The 27,446-nt window shown below is 35.7% G+C and overlaps 1 protein-coding gene across 14 annotated transcripts in view; it reads left to right on the top strand.

The window, feature by feature from the left end:
* ATRX (ATRX chromatin remodeler) overlaps positions 1–27,446 on the top strand; it is a 251,139-nt gene that overhangs the window by 111,923 nt on the left and 111,770 nt on the right. For all 14 annotated transcript variants that reach the window (XM_019716363.2, XM_074323977.1, XM_074323981.1 and 11 more), the window contains 4 exons: positions 2,838–2,940; positions 4,927–5,151; positions 25,828–25,969; positions 27,169–27,278. In XM_019716363.2, the coding sequence (XP_019571922.2) occupies positions 2,838–2,940; positions 4,927–5,151; positions 25,828–25,969; positions 27,169–27,278 (580 nt within the window). The remainder of the gene's footprint in view (positions 1–2,837; positions 2,941–4,926; positions 5,152–25,827; positions 25,970–27,168; positions 27,279–27,446) is intronic.

Raw genomic sequence — 27,446 nt, 5'->3', positions numbered from 1 at the left:
ACAAAACCCATATCAGATGTACGATTTACAAATATTTCTCCCATTCTGTGGGTTATATTTTTACTTTTTGGACAGTATCCATTCATGCACAAAAATTCTTAATTTTGATGAAGTCCCATTTAGCTATATTTTTCTTTGGTTATTTGTGTTTTTGCTGTCATATTAAAGAATCCATTGCCTAATCCAAGGTCACAAGGATTTATGGCTGTGTTTTCTTTTACAAGTTTTAGAGTTTTAGCTCTTACGTTTAGGACTTTGACCCTTTTTTTTCATTTATTACCTCTGACATTTTTATTAAGCTGCTTTTTTTGTATGTTTAAATGGTTCTCAATATTTTCTAGTGTAAATACTGTTTTAAAAATATTTATATATTTACTCATAGAATATTTGTATTAAAACACTGTATTAATAATTATATACACATATGCATGCATATATATATATATATGTATAGATGTGTGTGTGTGTGTGTGTGTATTCACATACTTGTCTGGTCATTTTCTTAGAGTAAATTTCAAAAAGTGACATTGTTGGGTCAAAGTTGTGTAATTTTAAGATTGTCATACAGGTTTTCAAACGGTCTTACAGAAGTAAATTTTTTCTCCTCCCAGCAGAATATATAAGTAATCATTTCCTCAATCTTCAACAATAAAACAATGAGGAGTCTGTTAGTTATAACATATATTTTAGTGGGACTTTGATCTACTTTGAGTTAATTTTTGCATATGGCACAAGATAGGGGTCTAACTTCACCCTTTTGCATGTAGATATACAGTTGTCTTAGCACAATTTGTAGAAAAGACTATTTTTTCCCTATTGAATTGTCTTGATACCTTTGTGGAAAATCAGTAGGCCATAAATGTAGTTTTATTTCTGGACATTAATTTCTCTTCCATTGATCTGTGTGTCTGTCCTTTATGCCGGGAACATAGTGTCTGGATTAATGTAACTTTGTGTACCGGTATCTAAGTCCAGAAGAACTTTCCTCACCAAAAATATTGTTACTTTTTTTTTAAGTGAGTTGATATAAATAAAATAGTATAGTGTTTAAAATTCTGCTTTTTAGAGATGATGAATATTTATGTCTATATTTGCCATTTATATTTCTAAAGACCCTCCATCTATCTTATTACTCATATACCAGATCTCTTCTATGAATAACTTAAAATGTTGGTCATTAGATTAGATTTGAGTTTTATCATTCTTGGACCTAGTGAAGTTATTTTTCTTTCTGTTTTCTTTAGGAATGTACACAAAGGTAAAGCAGTTCTAAAATAGTAAATAATTCATTTAGGGAAATTCATCGTTAAGTATTTTATATTTATTTTTGTATGTACGTAAGTATGTATGTATGTATGTATATTATTGATGTGTCCCACCCTGGACTGTTTGACACGTAATAGGTACCAATAAATGGTGAATGAATCAAGGCAATATACTCTTCTTAGTCATCGGATGAAGCCCCTGTTGGAATTTTAAGTGACTAGGAACTCAGCACTTGTGGGAGCCATCCCACCATTAAAAGCTCAGTTAGAAAGTTTCTGCATCTGACCTGCTTTCCTGTAACTCTCTCCTATGGTTTTAGCTTAGCCCTGGATGTGACAGGGACAAAGATGCTACCTCCTATCCTACAGGATCGTCCTTTCGATCTCAGAGGACTGTGACTGTGTCCTTCCATCCTGTTTCCTTTACTCACTCTCCAAGGTTTCATCTGCTCACCATTTTAGTCACCTTCTCTGTGCTCACTACACAGAGTACAGAGTTTCTCTGTGTTTCTCTCTTTAAAAGTGTGTGTCTGGAATTGAACATAACATTCTAGAGGGGGGTTTATATCAGTAGAATAGAGGAAGTCCCACTGTTTTTTTCAAAAAATTCCCTGCCTACATAATACTCACATTTTATTATGGAAAATGTCAAGCATACTAAAGTGAAGAGAATAGCATAATGAGTCCTGAGCCCTCAAGGATCCCTCCCCAGATTCAGCAGTTACCAACTCATGACCAATTTTGTTTGATTCACACTGCATCTGGCTCAATTCTTCAATTATTTTAAAGCAAATCAGAAGTTCAATCAGTAAAGATGTCAATATATTTCTATAAAAGAATTCATTAAGTACAACAACATAACCATGACACTATCATTGTCTCTAAAAAAGGGAAAATTCTTTAATATCGTCAAATGTCCATTTAGCCCAACTTAAAAACATACATAAACACTTGTGCACACAAACGTATACTCTACTCATTTTCAGGCAGAAATTTACAGTGTTTTTGATGAACATAATCTTTTTTGAACTTCATAAGAAACTATTACTGAAAAATACAGCTGTTGCTTTTGCTATATGGGTTAAGCTTAGGTAAGGACAGATGAGGACATTAAGGCTCAGAGAGTGGCTGGAAGTCTGTGGGCAATGGTAAAGCACAGGTTTTGGCACAAGACAGAGCTGTTTGTGTCACTCCTTTCCCATGTCCCCGCTGTAGGACCCTGGGCAAGCTACCTAAACTCTCTGAGCCTCAGTTTGTTCCCCCAGTAACACAGGACCTATACTGAAGTTGAAGAGCTATGGTCAGTATTTTTAAGCTATTAACTAAAGGAAAAAGGATCATAACCCAGGTTTCCCGACTCCAAAGGGGGTGCTATGATCACTGCATCAAAAAGGTGATCAGCACCAAAGATATTGAGTCGGACACATACACACAGGAGGCGGGATGGACCGGAGCATCGCTAGCCTGGCTTTCTCCTTTCGCGCCATGGCTCGGCACCCACTCAGGGTCCCCCGACAGACACCAGCCACCCAAAGGTGACCGGCCTTATTTTGCATTTTAAATGTTTTTTAGGTCTGCAAAGAAAGCAGAGTTGGAAGAAAATCAGCGGAGTTATAAACAGAAAAAGAAAAGGCGACGCATTAAGGTTCAAGAAGATTCATCCAGTGAAAACAAGGTAATAAGGACATTTACTGTGCGCTTGAATTTTAACTGGTACATTGGACAATAGTAAGTATGTTATTACCTCCTCTTCATTCCATTGGTTCTTTAAATTGTGGTTTATTTACTTTTTACACTTTTGTGGAAGGATTGACTTAGTGAGTGTATAAATATGCAGAACTCTTAATTTTGACATAATTGGTATTTTTTTGTTTCTTAACTAAGTCTAATGGAAAATTTTACCTGTTCTAATTCATTATTTCACATTCGAAGGACTATAGAATTGTTGTGAAGTGTTTATATTTTCTGAAGACATTAAATATTTTATCCTGTATAATGATTCATGTGGAATACATTTCTTCTACAAATGAAGTTATTCAATTTGAGTTTTCTGCATATAAGCAGAATTATGCAAAGTATAAATACTCTGTAACATGTTTTATTCTGTCACTATTCTCTTTTTGGTGGGTTCATTTTTTTTTTAAAGATTTTATTGGGGAAGGGGAACAGGACTTTATTGGGGAACAGTGTGTATTTTTTCCAGGATTTTTTCCAAGTTGTTGTCCTTTCAATCTTAGTTGTGGAGGGTGCAGTTCAGCTTCAAGTTGTCGTCCTTTCAGTCTTAGTTGTGGAGGGCGCAGCTCAGCTCCAGGTCCAGTTGCCATTACTAGTTGTAGGGGGCGCAGCCCACCATCCTTTGTGGGAGTCGAACCAGCAACCTTGTGGTTGATAGGACACGCTCCAACCAACTGAGCCATCCAGGAGCTCAGTGGCAGCTCAGCTCAAGGTGCCGTGTTCAATCATTAGTTGCAGGGGGCGCTGCCCACCATCCCTTGCGGGAAATCGAACTGGCAACTTTGTGGTTGAGAGCCCACGCTCCAACCAACTGAGCCATCCGGGAGCTCAGTGGCAGCTCAGCTCAAGGTGCTGTGTTCAATTATTAGTTGCCCGGGGCGCTGCCCACCATCCCTTGCGGGACTCGAGGAATTGAACCGGCAACCTTGTGGTTGAGAGCCCACTGGCCCATGTGGGAATCGAACCGGCAGCCTTCGGAGTTAGGAGCATGGAGCTCCAACCGCCTGAGCCACCGGGCCGGCCCAAGGGTTCATTTTTTTAAATGAACCTTTTAACCATTTGTAAGTGTACGATTCAGTGGCCTTAGTTACGTTCACAATTGGAAACTCTATACCCCTTAAACAGTAACTCCACATTCCCAACTACCTCCAGCCCCTTGTACCCTCTATTCTAATTTCTGTGTCTATAAATTTGCCTATTTTTAAATAGCTCATATAAGTGGAGTCATATTTGTCCTTTTGTGTTTGGCTTATGTTATTGGCATAATGCTTTCAAGGTTCATCCATGTGTTTGCATGTATTGGAATTTCTTTTAAGGCTGGATTATAATCATTGTGTTTATATATATAATGTTGTATTTATTCATTTATCTGTTAATGGGCATTTGGGTTGTTTCCATCTCTGGCTATCTTGAATAATGCTGCTATAATGTGGGTGTACACATATCTGTTTGAATCCTGGCTTTTAATTCTTTTGGTTATAATCTAAGACGTGGACTTGCCAGATCATGTGGTGATTCTATATTTAATTCTTTGAGAAATTGTCACACTGTTTTCCCAATGCACCAGGCTTTCAATTTCTCTACTTCCTTACTGATACTTGCTATTTTTTGTATTTTTTTAAATGGCCATCTGAATAATATCTCATTTGTGGTTTTGATTTAAATTTCCCTAATGACAAATGATAATGAGTATCTATTCAGGTACTTATTGAACATTTCTATATTTTTCTTAGAGAAAAGTCTATTCCAGTCCCTTTTACCATTTTTTGGGTTGTGTGTGTGAGTTAATAATCCTGTTTTTTTGCAAAGTAAAATTCTAAAACTTTTTAGTATGTTTCCACCGTTTGTTGGTATGTTACTTATTTTAATATGAAGTGGATAAATTAGGCAATTTTGTTGTATTTACCCTTGATCATTTAATTTCCAGAGTAATTCTGATGAAGGAGATAAAGAAGACGACGAAGAGGAAGAAGAAGAAGAAGAAGAAGATGAAAATGATGATTCCAAGTCTCCTGGGAAAGGCAGAAAGAAAATTCGAAAGATTCTTAAAGATGATAAACTAAGAACAGAAACACAAAATGCTCTTAAGGAAGAGGAAGAGAGGCGAAAACGTATTGCTGAGAGGGAGCGAGAGAGAGAGAAATTGAGAGAGGTAAACCAATTTTTATTTATGATTTCTTTTTAACATGATTTCCATAGATTCATAGATATATTTCAGTATTTCAGGAATAGAATGTTGTAATCAACCATAGATTTTTTTAGTGACAGTTGTTTTCTCTACTAGCAGTATTTTATGCAATTTAAAAATCTTCATTAGGCTATATTAATATAAATAAGTAGATGGAAAGAGTTGAGATTCTTGAACGATGATCAGTGATTGTGTTTCATCTGAGGTAGAAAAATGTTTAAAAATTATTGTTTAAATCCATAAAGGACTTCAAATTTTTAAATTTTTTATTGTAAAAATTTTCAAGTATATGTATAGAGGGAAGGAGTAGTATTATAAATTTCTTTGTACCCATTACTCAGCTTCAACAGTTACGAACACATGGCCAGTCGTTCATCTGTTCTCTTACCTTCAGATTATATTTTGGAAGTCTCAGAGATCATATCATTCTCTCTATATGTAATTCATCATATGTTGTCGAAAGATAAAGGCCTTTTAAACATTACTACAGTTCCATCATTACACTAAAAATTAACAATAATTCCCTAATAGTTCCAATATCTAGTTATTTAAAATTCCTTCGTTTTCCTCATAACATAGTAATGGTTTCTAAAAATGGTGTGAACCAGAAACCTAAGGGGGTCTCACTATATGTTGCATTTTTTTCTGGTTTTCCTTTTTTCCCCTTTTTTCCTTATAGTACATTAAGAAACCAGACTATTATGTGTGCAGAGTTTTACTGGTCGCATCCCTGTGTTGTGTTTTCATTGGCTCCTGTATGTCCTGTAAACTGTTACTTAGATGGATATAGAGGCCTGATCAGATTTAGATTCATTTTTATTTGGCAGGGGGGCAAAAATACTCTTGTGGTAATACATGCTTCCTCTTGCATCTCACTTAGGGGTACTTTAACTCTAGTTGTCTCTTTTTGTGATGTTAATTTTGTTTAAAAAAAACTTAACAATTTGGTAAATAGACATTAAACTCCTATATTATTATAATTTTCTTATTCTGATTTCTATCAGTATACATACGTGTGTTTCATATAGTCGCAATCGTTGTATATGGTATATACTGTGTTTTACTCTCCCTTTTATTCAGTTTAAATGTGTATTAATATATTCCATATACTTTTAATTGGTTTTTCATGCTTATTATATAATTAAAATATTATGTTTATTAAATTGAAAAATATGCTTTGTTAAAATTAAATATTACTATAAGGCTACATTGAAAAAATAACAGCTTTCTGTTCTACCTGGACTGTACTCAGAGGTAACAACTCTTAATTCTTTTAGCTGGTTTTCGTTTTTACCTGTATGTTTCTGTTTAATATGCTCATAATACTATTTCTTTATTTCTTGTGACATTATATGGAAGTTGTAGATTTAGCTCTCAATATAGTACCCACCAAAGATAGAGTTTCCTCTTCACAGTCTCAATATGGTTATATCAGAGTTCAGGTTAAATCATTAGTCAGTGTTCCCATGACTATAACTCTGTAACTGTTCACAGCAGGGCTACATTGTGTGTACTGAATGTGTATCTCATACACACATCTGCATGTGTATGTACACATAGTATATAATGATTACATTCCTTTGTATGTACTTTTTTGTTTGCTTTTCCCATAGTTAATAATGTTTTGGATTTTTTCTCTTATTTTCTATATGCTTTTGTGGTGAATTCATTTTCCAGCTTTCCAGCAAAACGCTAAAATTCCTCACTAATTTCAAACACATCAAGTAATTGATTGGTTCTAGTATTTTTCTTTGAATTTCCACTGCTAGAGCCTTGTTTTCGTACTCTAATCTGATTAGGTTCTAGTTGGGCTTCATCTACTTTCACTGTTCTGAGAATTCTGTCACCTATCTCTTGTTCCCTAGATCAGTATTTTCTCATGCACTTTATTTTCCAGAATTTTTGAAGTGGGATAATCACCTGACTTGAATGGATTAATTTGATCATCTGGTAGATTTAACTGTTCTTTCTTTAGCCTTTCAAACAATTCTGCTTTCACTCCACATTTCTCCATAACTATCTGTGTTAACTGATACCTCCGAGTCCTGAACCTTCTGAGGAATATCAAATCTAGTACTTCTTATTTAAGAAGTACTGAAGTTTCAGCTTTCTTTATTATATCATTTGACACTTGCCCATATTCCTTGTGGCTTTCACAATTTAGTTGACATTTCTTTTCTGCCAGGATCTTCCTCTTCTTTTGTACTTGTGTGATTATAACTTTTTTTTGTTCTTCGTTTTAGTAAACATTCAATCCACCAATTTTAGCCACTTACATTTCTTTAGCTTAAGTAAACTCTCCCAAGAAATTTAATATAGTTGTGTGTAGCTACCAATTATGCTGTGATGTATTTCCCATACCAAGTTTATGATCAAATAATTTTATCAAAGGTATTTCCATGTATTCATTACCATAATTAAAATGTAGAAAGATTTCATCAGTACTTTCTGGTCAGTCCTCAATCCTACATCTCTAGCTGCACTTTTATCACTGTAGATTAGATTTATCTTTTTCAGTTTTATATGCTTGAAATCATATAGTGTGTTCTCTTATGTAATAGTTTTCAGGGTAATAATTTTTTTATTAGTTTCAGGTGCACAAAACAATATAATAGTTCGATATTTATCATTTATATCCCTCACACTGTGTCAACCCCACTCCCCCATCCACTATCCCTCTGACATCGCTCACAGCCATTACATTTCCACTGCCTCTATTCCTAATGCTATATTCCGCTTCTTGTAACTTTATACATTATATATATATATACATAATATATATACATATATACATACATATATACATATATACATACATACACACATATACATATATACATACAAATATAAACTTGTAGTTGACATTCATTATTCTTCAGCTTCAGCTTCAGGTGTACAGTGCAGTGATCAGGTGTCTACATCATCCCTGAGGTGGTCCCCCTAATGAGACAAGTGTACATCGGATACCCTACAAAATCTTTACAACATTATTGATTACATTCCCCAAATTAACTTTTGTAATCCTGTGGCAATCTTGTGGTTACTGACTGTGCTTTCTAATCCCCTCCCCTTCCCCCTTATCCCCACCCCCATCTGGCAACCCTCAGTTTTTCCTCTGTGTCTCTGAAGGGTAATAATTTTTTGGTTCATCCATGTTTGTATGTACCAAGTAGTTTGTTGTTTTTATTGAGTACTATTCCACTGTACATATAGACCACAATTTGTTTATCCATTCATTTGTTTATGGACATTTGGGTTATTTTTGGCTTATGATGAAACTATTATAAACAGGTTTTATACAGCTATTATAAAATAGGTCTGTGTGTGTAAATATATTTTCATTTTTATCGGAAAAGTAGTAGCAGTATTACTGGGCCACATGGTATGTGCATGTTTAATTTCAAATTCTATTTTTTCGTTGCTGGTATATAGGAAAGCAATTACCTTTTGTATATTAATCTTATGTCCTGTAGCCTTGCTATAATCACTTAGTTTCAGGATTTTTTGGTTAATTCTTTTGGATTTTCTGCACAGAAGATCATTTTATCTGCAAACAAAGACAATTTTATTTTCAACTCTGTACCTTTTATTGCATTTTCTTGTCTTACTGCGTTAGCTAGAATTTCCAATGTGATGAAAAGAAGTGGTGAGAGGAGACATGCATGCCTTATACCTGACCTTAGTGGAAAAGTTACTAGTTTTTACCATTAAGTATGACGTTAGCTGAAGGTTTTTAATACTTTTTATCAAGTTGAGGAAGTTCCCTTCAACTCCTAGTTTACTGAGAATTTTTATCATGAAAGGGTGTTGGATCATTGTTGGATGCCTTTTCTGCATCTGTTGATATGATCATATGATTTTCTAAGCCTGTTGATGTGAAAGGACTACAGTAATTGATTTTTAGATGTTGTACGAGGTTTCTATACCTGAGATAAATCCCACTTTGTTGTGGTGTATAATTTTCTTTATACGTTTTTGTATTTGATTTGCTAACATTTCGTTGAGCATTTTTGCACATATTTATGAGCGACATTGGCCTGTAGTTTTCTTGTAATGTCTTTCTTTGGTTTCAGTATATGAGTAATGCTGGCTTCATAGATTTAGTTAGGAAGTATTACTTCTGCTTTATCATCTGAAAAAGATTGTAGAGAATTGGTATAATTTCTTCCTTAAATGTTTGGTAGAATTCAGCAGTGAATCCATCTGAGCCTGGTGTTTTCTGTTTTAGAAGTTTATTAATTATTGATTCAATTTCTTTAATATACATAGGCTGAATTAGATTGATGTTTGACACTATAATAAACTGCCAAATTGTTTTCCGATGAGGCTGCAACATTTTGAATTCCCACTAGCAATATATGGGAGTTCCAATTTCTCTATATGCTTACTAACATTAGTCATTGTCAGTTTTTAAAATTTAAAACCATTTTAATAGATGTGTAGTGGTATTTCGTTATTTTAATTTGCATTTCTCTGATAACTAATGATGTTATACATCTTTTCATGTGCTAAATGGCTGTTTATATATCCTGTGATGTGTTCATTCAACTCTTTTGCTCTTTTGGGGGGGATATTTATCTTCTTTTTATTTGTGATAATTATTTACAATTTTTGTATACTAGTCATGTCTCATGTTTATGTATTGTACATATTTTCTTCCTTTTTGGCTTTAAAAAATTTCCTTGATGGTGTCTTTCAAAAAGCAGAAGTTTTGAATTTTGGTGAAATCTTACTCATCAGTTTTTTTAAGTGTGTGTGTATGTGTGTGTGTGTGTGTCATACTTTAAGAAATCATTTTTTTAATAATTAAAATGTAATGGGATGACAGTGGTTAGTAAAATTATGTAGGTTTCAAGTGTACAACTCTGTAATACATCAGCTATATATCACATTGTGTGTTCACCACTAGGATATAGTTTGCTAAATTTATCCCTAAGTAGTTAATGTTTTTGATGTCAAGATAAATGAAATTTCAAGTGATTTAATGATCTTTTCTTCTGTGACCTTGCTAAAATCTCTTACTAGTTCTAGTAGCTCTTTTGTAGATTCTTGTGGATTTACTACGTATACAGTCATGTTGTCTATGCATAAAATCTGTTTTGAAATAATAAATGGATGCTTAATTTATTCAAATGCATTTTAATGTGTCTTTTGGGGTGATCTAGAAAGGCAGAGTTGCATTCCTAGAATAAGCCTTGCTTGGTCATGGTATGTTATTCTTTATATATATTGTATTTCAGCAGGATTTACTTCAGTGTTAAGTAGATACGTTCATTTGTAGATTTCTTTTCTTGTATTATCTTCTGGTTTTGCTATCATAGTAATACTGTTACATATAGTGAGTTGTGGAGTGGTTCCACCTCCTTTGTCCTCTTAAGGAATGTTTGTAGGATAAATGTTATTTTATTTTTCAGTGTTTGATAAAATTTTCCATTGAAGCCATGGGCCTGGAATTTTCTGAGGTGGTTTTTTTGTTTGTTTTATTTTAATTCAGATTCAGCTTCTTTAATAAATGCAGGGCTGTTTAGACTATGTGTTTCTCCTTAGATCTGTTTTGTGTAAATTCTGTCTTTGAGATATTTGTCCCTTTCTTTTAAAGTAGTCAAATTTTAAGATTTCCGGTCAAGATGGCAGAGTAGGTAAATGCTGTGCTTGCCTCCTCTCAGGACCACAGCAGAATTACAACTAAACTACAGAAGAACCATCATTGAAAATCACCTGAAATTTAGCTGAATAGAAGCCCTACAACTAAGGACATATGGAAAAGCCACTTTGAGACTGGTCAGGAGGGGTGGAGACATGGAACGTATTGGTCCTACACCTGTGTGTTGCGGTTAAAAATTGGGAGGGATATCTCCGCTATGGAGCATCCCCCAGAGGACTGAGGGGTCCCAGCCCCACACTAGGCTCCCCAGTCCAGAGTTCCAGTGCTGGGAAGAAAAGTCCCCCCAAATTTTGCCTGTGAAAACCAGCAGAATTTGGCTATGTGAGATGGAGGGCTGTTTGAGCCCCAGGTGCTTGAAGGGCCCATACAGGGACTCATTCACTGCTAGACTCGCTCACTCAGAGTGGCAGTAGCTCAAAAGGTGCCAGGAACATACAGGGAGGAACTGAATTGTCTAGCTTAAGAGTGAGAGTTTAAGGGTCAGCTTTCTCACAGATAGAAGTGCTGGTAGAACCCATTGTTTCATTCTTGTGCCTTCCCTTCTCCTGGTGTGCAGACTCAGGTGGCTGCCATATCTGAGTCCACACCAACCTGGTCAACATTGTTCCACCTGCTCTGCTGATTTCCTGTGACCCTGCCCTACCCAACTTGTGGAACCACCCAAGCAGTTTCCAGTGGCTTTTCCATACAAATAGCCTGTCTTGGCTCATGCTATGTACTTTCCTGAAATCTTTCAAAGGTTCACAAAGCCCAAACAAGCAGTATCTGCTCTCAGTGTGCCCTATGTCTCCTGCTGAACATCCCCAGTCTTGACAATAGCATCAGCTGGACTCCATTCACGGCCTGGCCTCTTGAGCACCTCCATCTGTGGATTGCTTTGTGGCTCATACCAAGTGGCGCTGGGTAGGGCACAGGCCTCAGGTGACCTTGGGCTGCACGAAAACACTTCCCAAGAGGCCCCAGAACCAGCACACCTAGTGGCCCGGCTTCAAGCACACCACTGCACAACCACATCATCTCTACAAATGACACACTCAAACAAGAGACTTAGCAGACACTAGAGCCTAGCTAAAGTAAATTATCTGTATGGTCAGCTCCTGAACAAGAGCTTCTCTACTATAGTCACTGCCAGTCTTCATAACCAGTCAGCCTGAGGTTCAGTACCTCACTGGCTAGTAAACAGTCACCAAGGCTCACCTACAACAGGAGGGCACACAAAACCCACACAAGGGACATACCTGGAGCACCTGACTCAGGTGACCAGGGAGACTGTACTACTGGGTCCCACAGGACAACGACTGCAAAAAGCCATTCTGGTAAGCCCTGGAGACATAGCAGCTCTATCTAACTCATACAACAAACAAACAAGAAGGTAGCCAAAATGGGGAGACCAAGAAACATGTCCCAAATGAACAGCTAACAAAGCTCCAGAAAAGAACGAGACAGAAAGGAGACAAGCAATCTATCAGATGCCGAGTTCAAACTCTGGTTAAAAGGATGGTCAATGAGCTCAGTGAGAACTTCAAAAAAGAGATAGGAAGCATAAAAATGGTGATAGAACACAAAAAACAACCAGTCAGAAATGAAGAATACAGTAACTGAAATAAAGACTACATTAGATAGAATCAACAGTCTTTTAAATGAAGCAGAGGATCAAATCATTGATTTAGATATAAGGTAGCAGAAAGCACCCAATCAGAACAGCAAAAAGAAAAGAATCCAAAAAAATGAGGATAGTTTAAGGAGCCTCTGGGACAATATCAGGTGTCCCAACACTGGCATCATTGGGATACGTAAAGGGAGAGAGAGAGAGAGAGAGAGAGGAATTGAAAACCTATTTGAAGGCAAATGAAGTAGACTTATAAGCCCAGGTAGGAAGCAGAGTCCCAAACAAGATGAATCCAAAGAGTCCCACACCAAGACACATCATAATTAAAATACCAAATGTTAAAGACCAAGACAATATTAAAAGCAGCAAGAAAAAAGCACTCAGTTGCCTAAAGGGGAGCTCCATAATTCTGTCAGCTGATTTCTCAACAGAAACTTTGTAGGCCAGAAGGAATTGGCATGAAATATTCAAAGTGATGAAAAGTTAGAACCTACAACCAAGGTTACTCTATCCAGCAAAACTGTCATGTAGAATGGAAGGACAGATAAAGAGCTTTCCAGACAAGAAAAAGCTAGAGGAGTTCACCACCATTTAAGGAGTATTAAAAGGAATGTTGGACTGCTTTAAGATGGAAAAAAAAAGAAGATAAAAATATGAATAATAAAATGGCAGAAACTACATATATATCAACAGTTACTTTCAATGTGTATGGATTAAATGCTCCCGTGAAAATATAGGGTGGCTGAATGGATAAGAAAACAAACTGTAAAATGTGCTGCCTACCAGAGACTCACTTCTGTTCGAAACACATACAGACTAAAAAGTAAAGGGATGGAAAAAGATATTTCCATGAAAATAGAAAAAAAATCTGGGGTAGCAATACTTATACCAGACAAAAGAGACTTTTAAACAAAGGCTTTACAACAAGAGACAAGGACCCAGTAATCCAGCTTCTGGATATATATCCAAAGAATTCGAAAACAGTACTTCGAAGTGATGTGTGCATCCATTTGTTCATTGCAGCATTATTTACAATTGCCAAGATATGGAGGCAACTTGGGTGTCCATTAATGGGTGAATGGATAAAGAAGAGGTTTTGTGTGTGTGTGTGTGTGTGTGTGTGCGCGTGCACGCGCACACATACGCATATGTATATAGATTTGTATACATATGTATACTGATACCTATATACATATATATACATATGCGTGCATACACACACAAAGGAGTATTACTCAGTCATAAAATAGAAGGAAAATATTGCCATCTGCAGCAACGTTGATGGACCTGGAGGATATTGTGCTGATTGTAGTACGTCAGACAGAGAAAGATAAATCCCATATGGTTTCACTTATATGTTGAACATAGAGAACATAATAAACAAAACAGAAAGAAACTCATAGTTAGAGTGAACTTTTGATGGTTGCCAGGTGGGTGGGGGTTAGGGGTGGGTGAAAAAGATAAGGGATTAAGAAGTGCAAATTGGAAGTTATAGAATAGTTATGGCGGTGTAAAATATAGCATAAGGAATATAGTTAATAACTTTGTAATAACTCTGTATGGTGTCAGATGGATACTAGATTTATCGGGATGACTACAAGGGAACTCCCGTAAGACTGTCAGCCGATTTGTCAACAGAAACTTTGCAGGCCAGTTATACAAATGTCTAATGACTATGTTGTACACCTGAAACTAATACAATCTTCTATGTCAACTGTTACTGAAAAATGAAAAAATGTATATATTCAAAAATAAAGTAGTTAAATTTATTGGTGTAAATGTGTTCATAATGTTCTCTCATCCTTTTGCATTTGTTTTTTTTTTATAGGCTCTGTCATGATATATCAGTTTTCATTTCTGTTAATTTGTATCTTGCCTTTTTTTCCCTCTCTCGATTAGCCTGTAGAGTTTTAGCAGTTTTCTTATATTTTTTAAAAGCACCAGCCTTGGATTTCATTGATTTCCTCTGTTGCTTCATGTTTTTCTATTTCCTTGATTTTTACTCTTCTTTCTTTGGGTTTAATTTACTCTTCTTTTTCTAGCTACCTAAGATGGATTTGGGATGTTCCTCCTTTTTTAACATGCATTTAAAGATATAAAATTCCCTACTGTGCATACTATTGTAAATCCTGCATTTTACAAATTTTGATGATTTATGTTTCAGTTTTACTCTGTTCATATTCTTTTCTAATTTCCCTTATGGCCCAGAAATGGTGTATCTTTTTGGATGCTCCATGTATAGATTCTGCTGTTGTTGGGTGAAATAGTCTATACATTTCAATTAAATTATGTTCATTGATTGCATTCTGGTCTTCTATATCATTAATAATACTCTGTAATATTCAGAGAGCAATGTTGATGTCTCCAAGTACAATTTTTGGCTTGCCATTTTCTCCTCGCAGTTCTCAGCTTTTTCTTGTGTGTTGAAGCTCTGATGTTAGGCATATGTACATTTAGGATTGTCATATCTTTGTAGTGAATTTACTCATTATCAATAAGTAATAGCCTTTTTTATCTCTGGTGATTTTCCTTCATCCAAAATCTACTTTATAATATAGCCACACCATCTTTCTTTTCCAACATTTTATTATGAAGTGTTGCACCATACAGCAAGATTGACAGAATTTCACAGTGATTCCCCATGAACTCACTTTCTAGATTCTTTAATTAATATTTTACAATACTTGGTTTATTATATTCCTATTTACTAATCTTTCTGTCCATCACTACATTTTTTTAATGCATTTCATTGTCAATTGCGGATACCATTTCACTTAATGTAGATGTTTCAGCATGCATCTCATTAGGTAGAATTCATATTTCTTTACAAGTTTTCCATTTTATGTAAAATTTACAGTTTGTGAAATGTACTAATCTTAAGTGTACATTTGATGTTGACATACCTTGAAATGCACAGATGCATGGCATATATTTTTGTGGTTTGTTTCAGCTTGCCCTTTTTTCTTTTACTTAATGGTTGAAGAGATTTCCATGTCCTCCATAGGTTGTGTCTGCCCTTAACTTAGGCACAAGTCATTTGTTGAATGGATACACAACTGTCAATTCTCCCCTCCACAGATCTTCTTTTGAGGGACATTTAAGTTGTTTCAATATTCACACTAAATTGGAATATCCTGTTACATATTGGAATGACTTCTCTTGTTTATGATGCTTTGGGCTCTTTTGAAAAAAATAAATTGCCATGTTGACTGTTTTTAAGCGCACAGTTCAGTGAAGTACATATATTCACAATGTTGTGCAACCATCGCCACCATCCTTTTCATAACTTTTTCTTCATCATAAACAGAAACACTGTGTCCATTTAACAATAAATCTCCATTTCCTTCTCCTGCTAGTCCCTTGTAATATCACTTCTATTTTCTGTTTATGTGAATTTATCTATTCTGCATACTTCATATTGTCCTTTGCTGTATGAGGTATTTCACTTGGCATAATGTTTTCAGGACTCATCTATGTTATGTCAACTATCAGAATTTCATTCCTTTTTAAGGATGAATCATAAATTGCATACACCACATTTTGTTTATTTATTCATTCATGTGTTGATGGATACTTGAGTTTCTTCCGTGTTTTGGCTGTTGTGAATAATGCTGCTATGAACATGGGTGTACACATATCTCATGAAGTACCTGATTTCCATTCTTTTGGGTAAATACACTGTAGTGGAATTGCTGGAACATACAGTAATTCGGGATGCAAGTTTTTGAGGAATCGTATACTGTTTCCCACAACAGCTGCACTATTTTACATTCCTATCAGCAGTGCATACAGGTTCCAGTTTCTTCACATCTTTACCAACACTTATTATTCCTTATTTTTTGGGAATGGCCAACCAAATAGATGTAAAGGGGTAGCTCATGGTGTGTTTTTTTTTTTTTGGGTTTTTTTTGTCTTTCTTTTTCTTTTTCTTTTTTTTTTAAATTTAATTTTATTAAATTTATTGGGGTGACAATTGTTAGTAAAATTACATAGATTTCAGGTGTACAATTCTGTATTACATCATCTATAAATCCCATTGTGTGTTCATCACCCAGAGTCAGTTCTCCTTCCATCACCATATATTCGATCTCCCTTACCCTCATCTCCCACCCCCACCCCCCGTTACCCTCTGGCAACCACTAAACTATTGTCTGTGTCTATGAGTTTTTGTTTCTCATTTGTTTGTCTTGTTCTTTTGTTGTTTTTGGTTTATATACCACATATCAGTGAAATCACATGGTTCTCTGCTTTTCGTGTCTGACTTGTTTCGCTCAGCATTACTCTCTCAAGATCCATCCATGTTGTCACAAATGTTCCTATATCATCTTTTCTTACTGCGAATAGTATTCCATTGTGTATATATACCACAACTTCTTTATCCATTCATCTATCGAAGGACATTTTGGTTGTTTCCATGTCTTGGCCACCGTAAACAAAGCTGCAATGAACATTGGAGCACACGTGTCTTTATCTCTAAATGTTTTCAGATTTTTGGGTAGATACCCAGGAGAGGATTGCTGGGTCATATGGCAATTCTATTCGTAATTCTTTGAGGAACCTCCACACTGCCTTCCATAACGGCTGCACCAGTCTGCATTCCCACCAACAGTGTATGAGGGTTCCTTTTTCTCCACAGCCTCTCCAACATTTGTTACTATTTGTCTTGTTGATGATAGCCATTCTGACTGGGGTGAGGTGATATCTCATTGTGGTTTTGATTTGCATTTCTCTGATGATTAGTGATGTTGAGCATTTTTCATATGTCTATTTGCCATTTGTATGTCCTCTTTGGAGAAATGTCTCTTCAAGTCCTCTGCCCATTTTTCAATTGGGTTGTTTGTTTTTTGTTGTTGAGTTGCATGAGTTCCTTGTATATTCTGGATACTAGCCCTTATCGGAGGCACTGTTTGCAAAAATCTTCTCCCATTCAGTTGGTGGCCTCTTTATTTTGTCAATGGTTTCTTTTGCTGTGCAGAAGCTTTTAAGTTTCATATAGTCCCATTCGTTTATTTTAGCTTTTACTTCCATTGCCTTTGGAGTCAAGTTCATAAAATGCTCTTTGAACCCAAGGTCCATAAGTTTAGTACCTATGTTTTCTTCTATGCAGTTTATTGTGTCAGGTCTTATGCTTAAGTCTTTGATCCATTTTGAATTAACTTTGGTACATGGTGACAAATAGCAGTCCAGTTTCATTCTTTTGCACGTGGCTATCCAATTCTCCCAGCACCATTTATTGAAGAGGCTGTCTTTGCTCCATTGTATGTTTTAGCTTCTTTGTCAAAAATTATCTGTCCATATTTATGTGGTTTTATTTCTGGGTTCTCAATTCTATTCCATTGGTCTATGTGTCTGTTTTTCTGCCAATACCATGCTGTTTTGATTATTGTAGCCCTGTAGTACAAGCCAAAGTCAGGAAGTGTGATACCTCCATTATTGTTCTTTTTTCTTAAGATTGCTTTGGCTATTCAGGGTCTTTTGTGGTTCCAAACAAATCTGATGATTTTTGTTCTATTTCTTTAAAAAATGCCATTGGGATTTTGATGGGGATTGCATTGAATCTGTATATTGCTTTGGGTAATATGGCCATTTTAACTATGTTGATTCTTCCAATCCATGAGCACGGAATGTCTTTCCATTTCTTTGTGTCTTCTTCAATTTCTTTCAAAAATGTCTTATAGTTTTCAGCATATAGGTCTTTCACATCCTTGGTTAAGTTTATTCCTAGGTATTTTATTCTTTTTGCTGCAATTGCAAAAGGAATTGTTTTTTGTATTTCTTTTCTTGAGATTTCATTGTTAGTATATAGGAAGGCAATGGACTTTTGTGCGTTGATTTTGTAGCCAACTTTACTGTATTAGTTGATTGTTTCTAATAGCTTTTTGGTGGAGTCTTTAGGGTTTTCTATATATAGCATCATGTCATCTGCAAGAGTGATAATTTAACTTCTTCATTCCCAATTTGGATGCCTTTTATTTCTTTCTCTTGCCTGATTGCTCTGGCAAGGACTTTAACACTATGTTGAAAAGCAGAGGTGATAGGGGACAGCCCTGTCGTGTTCCTGAACGTAGAGCAAAGGGCTTCAGTTTTTCACCATTAATTATGAGATTAGCAGAGGGCTTGTCATATATGGCCTTTATTATGTTAAGGTATTTTCCTTCTATACCCATTTTATTAAGTGTTTTAATCATAAATGGATGTTGTATCTTGTCAAATGCTTTTCTGCATCAATTGATATAATCATATGATTTTTGTCCTTTATTTTGTTTATGTGATGTATCACATTGATGGATTGTGGATGTTGAACCATCCTTGTGCCCCAGGATGAACCCCACTTGGTCGTGATGAATAATCTTTTTAATGCATTGTTGTATTCGATTTGCTAGAATTTTATTTAGGATTTTTGCATCTGTATTCATCAGAGATATTGGTCTGTAGTTTTCTTTTTTTGTGCTGTCCTTACCAGGTTTTGGTATCAGGGTAATGTTGGCCTCATAAAATGAGTTAGGGAGTACTGTCTCTTCTTCAATTTTTTGGAAGAGTTTGTGCAGGATTGGTATTAGATCCTCTTTGAAGGTTTGGTAGAATTCACTAGTGAAGCCATCTGGTCCCGGACTTTTGCTTTTGGGAAGGTTTTGGATGACTGATTCAATTTCGTTACTGGTGATCGGTCTGTTTAGATTTTCCAGTTCTTCATGGTTCAGCCTTGGAAGGCTATATGTTTCTAAGAACTTGTCCATTTCTTCTAGGTTGTTGAATTTGGTGGCATATAGTCCTTCATAGTATTCTTGGATGATCCTTTGTATTTCTGTGGTGTCCGTGATAACTTCCCCTTTTTCATTTCTGATTTTGTTAATTAGTGTCTTCTCTCTTTTTATCTTAGTGAGTCTAGCCAAGGGTTTGTCAATTTTGTTAATCTTTTCAAAGAACCAGCTCTTTGTCACATTAATTTTTTTCTATTGTCTTTTTGTTCTCTATTTCATTTAGTTCTGCTCTAATTTTTGTTATTTCCTTTCTTCTGCTGACCTTGGGTTTACTTGTTCTTCTTTTCTAGTTCTTTAAGGTGTAACATGAGGTTATTTATTTGGGATTTTTCTTGTTTCTTGAGATAGGCCTGTAATGAGATAAATTTCCCTCTTAAAACTGCTTTCGCTGCATCCCAAAAATTTTGGTAGGATGTATTTTCATTGTCATTTGTTTCTATGTATCTTTTGATCTCTCCTCTAATTTCTTCTTTGACCCAGTCCTTCTTTAAAAGTATGTTGTTTAATCTCCATGTATTTGTGTTTTTTCCTGCTTTCTTTTTACAGTTGATATCCAATTTCAAAGCCTTGTGATCAGAGAATATGCATGGTATGATTTCAATCTTCTTAAATTTACTGAGGCTGATTTTATGTCCCAATATATGGTCTATCCTTGAGAATGTTCCATGTACACTAGAAAAGAATGTATAGTCTGATGTTTTAGGATGAAGTGCTCTATAAATGTCAATTATGTCCATTTCATCTAATGTGTCATTTAGGGCTACTATTTTGTTATTTATTTTCTGTTTGGATGATCTATCCATAGCTGTCAATGATGTATTTAAGTCCCCTAGTATAATTGTGTTTTGGTCAATTTCTCCCTTTAGTTCTGTTAGTAGTTGCTTGGTATATTTTGGTGCTCCCTGATTGGGGGCATAAATATTGATGACTGTTATGTCTTCTTGTTGTATAGTCCCCTTTACCATTATGAAATGTCCATCTTTGTCTCTTGTTACCTTTTTCACCCTGAAGTCTGTTTCATCTGATATCAGTATGGCTACACCTGACTTTCTCTGGATACCATTTGCTTGGATTGTCAGTTTCCACCCTTTCACTTTGAGTCTATGCTTGTCCTTGTAGCTTAGCATCATACTCTCAAGATCCATCCATGTTGTCACAAATGTTCCTATATCATCTTTTCTTACCACCGAATAGTATTCCATTGTGTATATACCACAACTTCTTTATCCGTTCATCTATCAAAGGACATTTTGGTTGTTTCCATGTCTTGGCCACCGTACACAAAGCTGCAGTGAACATTGGAGCACACATGTCTTTATGTATAAATGTTTTCAGTTTTTTTGGGTAGATACCCAGGGGAGGGATTGCTGGGTCATATGGTAATTCTATTCGTAATTTTTTGAGGAACCTCCACACTGCCTTCCATAACCGGTGCACCAGTCTGCATTCCCACCAACAGTGTATGAGGGTGAAGCTGGCTTTTTCTTGACTGAACATTCACTTGTAAACCTTTGACTTTTCCAGAACACTGATAATGTTGGTTCAGACAGTTTCTGATGATTTTCTTTGACATTTCTGTGTGGAAATGAGAGCTTAGAGCTTTGTAGTCCATCGTTTTGTTGATATTTACTTTATCCCTTCATTTTTTAATGGTACTATCCCTGGTATTGAATTCTTAGTTGATAGTTTTTTTTTCTTCTTTCATCTGTTTAAAGGTGGTGCTTTTTAATGTCATGTTTTTTCTTTTCTTTTCATTGCCCCTTTTTATTTAATGTGTCTTTTATTTAAACAATTGATATGATTTTTAAAAGATTTTCTGTTTATCACTGGCTTTCAGGAATTGATGCTTATTGTTTTCTTAGTTCATATTATGTTCAGTCTTCCTGAAACTTGTTGGATTATTGGGTTTCTAGTTTCCATTAAGTTTTTTGAAAATTTTGACCATTATTTCTTCAAATAAGTTTTTCTGTTCTTTTGCTCTGTCAGATTCTATTTACATATATATTAGACTGTTGCATATTGTCCCGCTGGTTTCTTTATTTTTCCCTCCTCTGTATTTCATTTTGGATAGTTTCTCTTGCTTTGTCTTCTAGTTCATTGATTTTCTGTACTATTATGCTGTTAATCACATTCATTGAATCTTTCATATTAGATAGTAATTTTTTATTTCTAGATATTCCATTTTGTCCTTTTTAAGGTATTTTATTTCTTTTCTCATTATATTTATGTTTTCCTTTCATTATTGGAGCATAATTACAGCTATTTAATGTACTTGTCTGCCAATTTCAACATCTCTGTCACGTCTTCGTCTTTTTTTGTTAAGTGAATTTTCTTCTCGTTGTTCATATGTTTTCCTTTCTTGACATATCTAGTAATGTTTTATTAAAAAGTAGACATTGTAATTTGGATATTGTTGAGTGTATGCTATCGAGAGTGCTTGGTTTTATTGTCTACAGGCATTTAAATCATTTTTGGTTCAGTTCAATTATTTTGATTTTATTTTTAAAAGCTTTGTTAAGGTGTGTCTTAAATGCCCTTTAATTTATGGTTGGTTTTGCCCCATTAGTAGCTGTGGGCCTTCTCTGGTCTCTATTGAATGCCCTGAGTTATACATGAAGACTCTCTACTCTGCCTTGTCTGTAAATTGAATGCCTTCCACACCTATATGATCTTTTTAAACTGGGGCCTGTTTAGCTCATAACTTCTCAATCACAGTTTGTCTGGCCTTGTGAAGTTGTACTCCTCGTGTACGTTTTACTATTCATCTAAAACTCACAGTGACTCCCATCTTGATTTCTGAAGGTCTTGTTTTGTGGCTCCTTTTCCTCTGTACTTCTCCGTAGTTTCTTTCTAAGCCATCTCAACTCCACCTTTGTCTCCTCAACTTAGTACAACTCCAGTGCTCTGCTTGGGATACCCTTTCCCTGGATTCTGGAATGTGCCTTCAGGCAGCAATCCAGGGGAAATATAGGGCCCTCCTTGTTTTTGTGCTTATCTGAGGGATCAGTGCCCTGGTGGTGCCTGCTATCCAGTGTCTGAAAATATTTGTTTCACATGTTTTGTCTACTTTTCTAATTGATTACAGCAGGTGGGTAAATCTGGTAACTAATACTCAATGCATTGTTTCATAATATACCATACATCTTGGTTCCTTATCTCCATCAGCAGAAATTGGGCTCAACCTTAATATGTTATAGTTAAATTGTTTTGTTTTTACTTTTTTCTTTTTTATCAATTCAGATATAGAATATACATTTCATGTTCTTATTCAACTTTTACTATACCTCAGTTTATCATTTGTCCTGAGTTCTCCCATTTCATTGCTATCTATTCATTATTAGTTATAGAAACTTTCATTTAAGAAAAATTTTTTTATTAGTGAATATTGGGGAAAGGTGTGGTTTTCCAGGACCCATCAGCTCCAAGTCAAGTTGTTGTTTTTAGTCTAGTTGTGGAGGGCTCAGCTCACTGGACCATGTGGGAATCGAACCAGTGACCTTGGTGTTAGGAGCACTGCTCCCTAACTACTGAGCCAAGTGATCGCCCCTGTATATATTTTCCGTATAGCTTGAGTCCATAAACATATCTCCTTAGTAATAGTAAGTACACATTTTCTTTATGGGTCATTTCATCTTGCAGTCAGGATGAAAATCCTTAATCCTGTGTCGGAGCCTGCCGACGAGACGAACGGTTCCTGAAGTGGGCAGTGAGGATTGAGAAAAAAATAGACAAGAGACAAAGATGGGATCGGGAGGGCGAGCAGTTCTAATTAGACTGCAGCGCCTACTTTATTTTTCAGCTTTCTTTTATACACACAGAAACAAGAAGGTTACATAAAGCGGCTGAGGCAGCAAGTACAGATTAGTTATGTTTTCTCAAAGTTTGGCCCTGACTGTCTTTAGACCTTTTGATATTTTCCCATTCCCAGGGCAGCAGGTGTCTGTTTGTTCTTTATGCTTATCGGAGTTCCCCTTAGCGATCCTCCCAAACTCTGCTTGAAGTTACATTTTCTTAACCCTTAATGCTCCAGCTCCCTACAATCCTGAAGATAGCACTTAATAACAAATGTATCATCCAAATCACTATCAAATACACAGTTCCAAAGTCTTAGTTAAAGCCTTGTGTATTGGTTTTCTATTGCTGCATTAAGAAATTACCACAAACTTAGCCTCTTATGACAAAACTATTATCTCACAGTTCCATAAGTCAGAAATTTGAGTGGCTTAGCTGACCTTGGCTCTACTGGGTCATCTGTTCAGTGTCTCACCAAGTTGAAATTAAGGCTTTAGCCAGAAATACAGTTTTCATCTAAGTCTTTGTGTCCTTTTCCAGCTCACTTACTGGCAGAATTCATTTCCTTGTAGTTGTAACACTGAGGTCCTTAGCTACTAGAGACGTCTCTTCACGACATGGCAGTTTGCTTGTCTTTGAGATTAGTAAGAGTGCATCTGTTATACTTAACTCTTTTGAAGGGCTCACTTTAATTAGGTATGGCCCACCCAGGAGAATTTCCCTTTGATTAATCAAACCTAACTGATTGCTAACCCAATTATGGGAATTATATCATATTTGCAGATCTCAACCATACTCAAAAGGATGGGGTTATACAGGGTATTTACACCAGAGGGTGGACTCCTGTGGGTTGTTTTAGGATTCTGCCTACCACACCTCACAAATAAGACAAGATATTCAGGGAATTTTCCATTTTGACTAATGGCTTTGCTCCAGTGTTATTAAGCTGGGACACATCCAAACGAGGACACAATAAAAATTTAGTGAATACTTAGTCTATGCCAGATACTTTGCATACATTGCATTATTTAATCTCCGCTACTACAACCCCGTGTGGGCTGTTTATAATCTTTCCCAGTTTGCAGGTGGAGAAGCTGAAGCTAAGAGAGTTTAAGTAACTCGTGAAAATAGAGTTTGGATCTAAATGACCTGTGCTATTTATACTCAACCATACTCTCTTCCAGTATTAGTCTGGATTTGTGTATCATTTACAGTTTTATATAAATGCAGTATCTATTCAGGTAATTTATTATAAATGTGTGACTTATTTTTAAGTTTTTACATGCAATAATATTATTGTAGTTACGGTTTTTAGAAGAGAGTATGTTCTTTTGAAGAGATATTTTAAAACTTTTACAGATGAAATGACATGCTTTCTTGGGTTTGCTTCAAAATCATTTGTGGGATCAGAGGAATTGGAGAATGGTTGGGAGGCTGTCAGTGAAACAAAACTGGCCAGAAATTGATAATTTTTGAAACTGATAATGGGTAATAGGGTTCATTATAGTATTCTGTCTACTTTTATGTTTCAACATTTTTATAGTTAACATTAAATAATCCATTTGTTTCCAGTTATATATAGTTCTAAATAAGAAAAAAATGCTGGCTAAAATTTTATTCCTTAAATGTCACAGTGTCTATAATCTTAAAATCATGAATTTTTATTGATTTTTATGGAATCATGAAACTGTTAATATAAGCATTTCCTTTATTCAAGTAGTATTACGTAGTAGTTAAGAATATGGACACTAGAGCCCGACCCTCTGGGTATAAATCTTAGTGTTGTGATACTTAATAGTTGTATGAACTTGTATGAGTTATTTATCTTCTTTGTTTCTCAGTTTATTTTTCATTTGTAAAATTAAAATACTTGTACCTACCTTGAGCATACAATTCTTGAGCATACTATGTAATGCATAGATATTGAGATAAGACAGTGAAAAATATATGCACATGTGTGTTCATGTGTATTTATGTCTATTTAAGTTTTCTTTTAAATAAGAAACTTGAGATTATTATTACCTTGCTGGAATTAGAGGGTATTATATGTTCTTGTCATGCTTTTGATCCTGTGGTTCTCAAATCAGTGTTTCTAAATTGTTTTTCCTTTCACAGCACATATTTTCAGTGGGAGTCTTTTGGCTTCTTGGGTGGGGTGGTTCTTATTTGGGACTCTTAACATTGTAGAACATTTAAATTTACCTTCCCCTCTGCCTACATTAAGTACCAATCCTGACGAATAATTGTGACAGCCACAAGTGCCCTAATCTTCCCCTCAGAGGAAAGGGGCCTGAGGTGCTTGCTGTGTCCTGGATAGGGTGTGTGTGTGGGGGTAAGCCCCTTCCAGGGGCCGGAGGGCAGGTCCCCTCCCTGGTGCTGCTTCTTGCAGATCTTAGTGGAAATAAAAAGGGAAGTGAGAAAAAAAAAGACATTTTCAGATGTCTTCTAGAAGAATAGAATCATCCCTGTTTGGGAGTCACATGTCCATTCAAATTTTAATGGCGGTGCCATGGATTAGTTTAGAGCTCTGCTTTTCTCACAGCTCTACTGTAACATGTGTTGAGATATCCAAGGTGAGAACTGATGAGCTAAATTACTGACATTACCACAATGATTCAAAGTCTTGTTGAAGTTTTTGATTTTGGAAAACATGTAAATCTGTGATCTGTCCTGGTATTATTGAACCAAAATATTGGATGTGTGCTTTGGAAGTACATATGTTTATATTTTGGAAAATTTCTTTTAATAAGACTAACACTCCACCATTGCTTAAGTGATTTTTGTGAGCTTAACTGTAATTCCCCTTCTTGTAGGTGATAGAAATTGAAGATGCTTCACCCACCAAGTGTCCAATAACAACCAAGTTGGTTTTAGATGAAGATGAAGAAACCAAGGAACCTTTAGTGCAGGTTCATAGAAATATGGTTATCAAATTGAAACCCCATCAAGTAGATGGTAAGAAACTTTTAGATGATTAAAGCATTTTAGTTAAGTTTTACCAATATTTGGTGTCGTCTGTGTGTCCTATATTCTGCTAAGCACTGGAGGTACATTGGTAAGCAAAACAAACATGATCCCTGCCCTTCTGGAGCATATAAGCAAATGAGAAAGACCTAAATTGAATGATTTCAAAGATAAGAGTTACAAAAGGGGACGTAAATGGCACTTACAAATGGGGATATATGGCAAGTGGAGTTCACCTAGTCTACAATGGTTGGCTAAGGGCAGTGGTGGGATAGGAAGAAGTTAAAAGCCTTCTTCAGGAAATGCTCTTTAACATTTTCAGGTACATTTGTTAATATTCCTACATTGGTATTAGAAAGATAACAAATTATCTCTATCCTCTGCTTTGTTAGTGTAGAATCAGTAAGTCAACTTTCAGTGTGTATGGGGTTGAATTCATATGGGAAGTTCTACAGTTGATATTCCTTAGGTAGCCAGCCACTTTTCTTGTTCAGTTCTTTACTAATGAATAAAGGGAGAAATGCGAAATTATCTCCTGGTTTTTTTTTTATTTTTATTTTGTTTTGTTTGTTTGTTTTTAAGGAGGGCACAGCTCACAGTGGCCCATGTGGGGATTGAACCGGCAACCTTGGTGCTACCAGCACCACACTCTAACCAGCTGAGCTAATGGACTACCCCTCCTGTTTTTTTCTTTATTGACTCAATAAACATGAATATATAATTGATAGAGATCTGTTTTTTCTTTGGATAAAGTTGCTATTTTAGATTATTCATGTCTCTTTGGACCATCCTAGGGCATAGAAAAGGTCTGCTGTGATAGCTTAGATAAGGTGAATGAAGGAAAGCCACACTGTTGTGTGCTTGTGTTCGCTGTCTTTTTTTCTAGTTAACCTTAAATGGGGGAATCCTCATTTACATTTAAGAGATTCTTTATCTGTTTCTTAGAAGTTTTGGTAACTTTTTATTAATTAAAGTTTATTGGGATGACAGTTGTTAGTAAAGTTACATAGGTTTCAGGTGTACAATTCTGTATTACATCATCTATATATCACATCGTGTGTTCACCACCCAGAGTCAAGTATATGGTGATGCAAGGAAAACTGACTCTGGTAATGTTTTTGATATTTTATGAAGGAAGATTTTTTTAATTTGGGCCTTTAAATTGAACTTAATGAAGCTGTTATTTTTAGGTGTTCAGTTTATGTGGGATTGCTGCTGTGAATCTGTAAAAAAAACAAAGAAATCTCCAGGTTCAGGATGTATTCTTGCCCACTGCATGGGCCTCGGTAAGACTTTACAGGTAAGAAATAACATGAGGGTATTGTGTTTTTGTGTATTCATTAATTCAAGAATACACATAAGATCTATTCTGTCTCAAGCACAGTTATTGGGGCTGGAGGTAAAGCAGTGAACAAGAATAACAAGATCCCTCCCCCAGAACCTTATATTCTGGTGGTGGAGAGTAATT

This window comes from Rhinolophus sinicus, chromosome X, assembly GCF_036562045.2.
Source record: "Rhinolophus sinicus isolate RSC01 chromosome X, ASM3656204v1, whole genome shotgun sequence".
NCBI classification, from domain to species: domain Eukaryota; kingdom Metazoa; phylum Chordata; class Mammalia; order Chiroptera; family Rhinolophidae; genus Rhinolophus; species Rhinolophus sinicus.
Note: the sequence above shows the minus strand (reverse complement) of the source record. Positions and strands in the feature narration are given on the sequence as shown.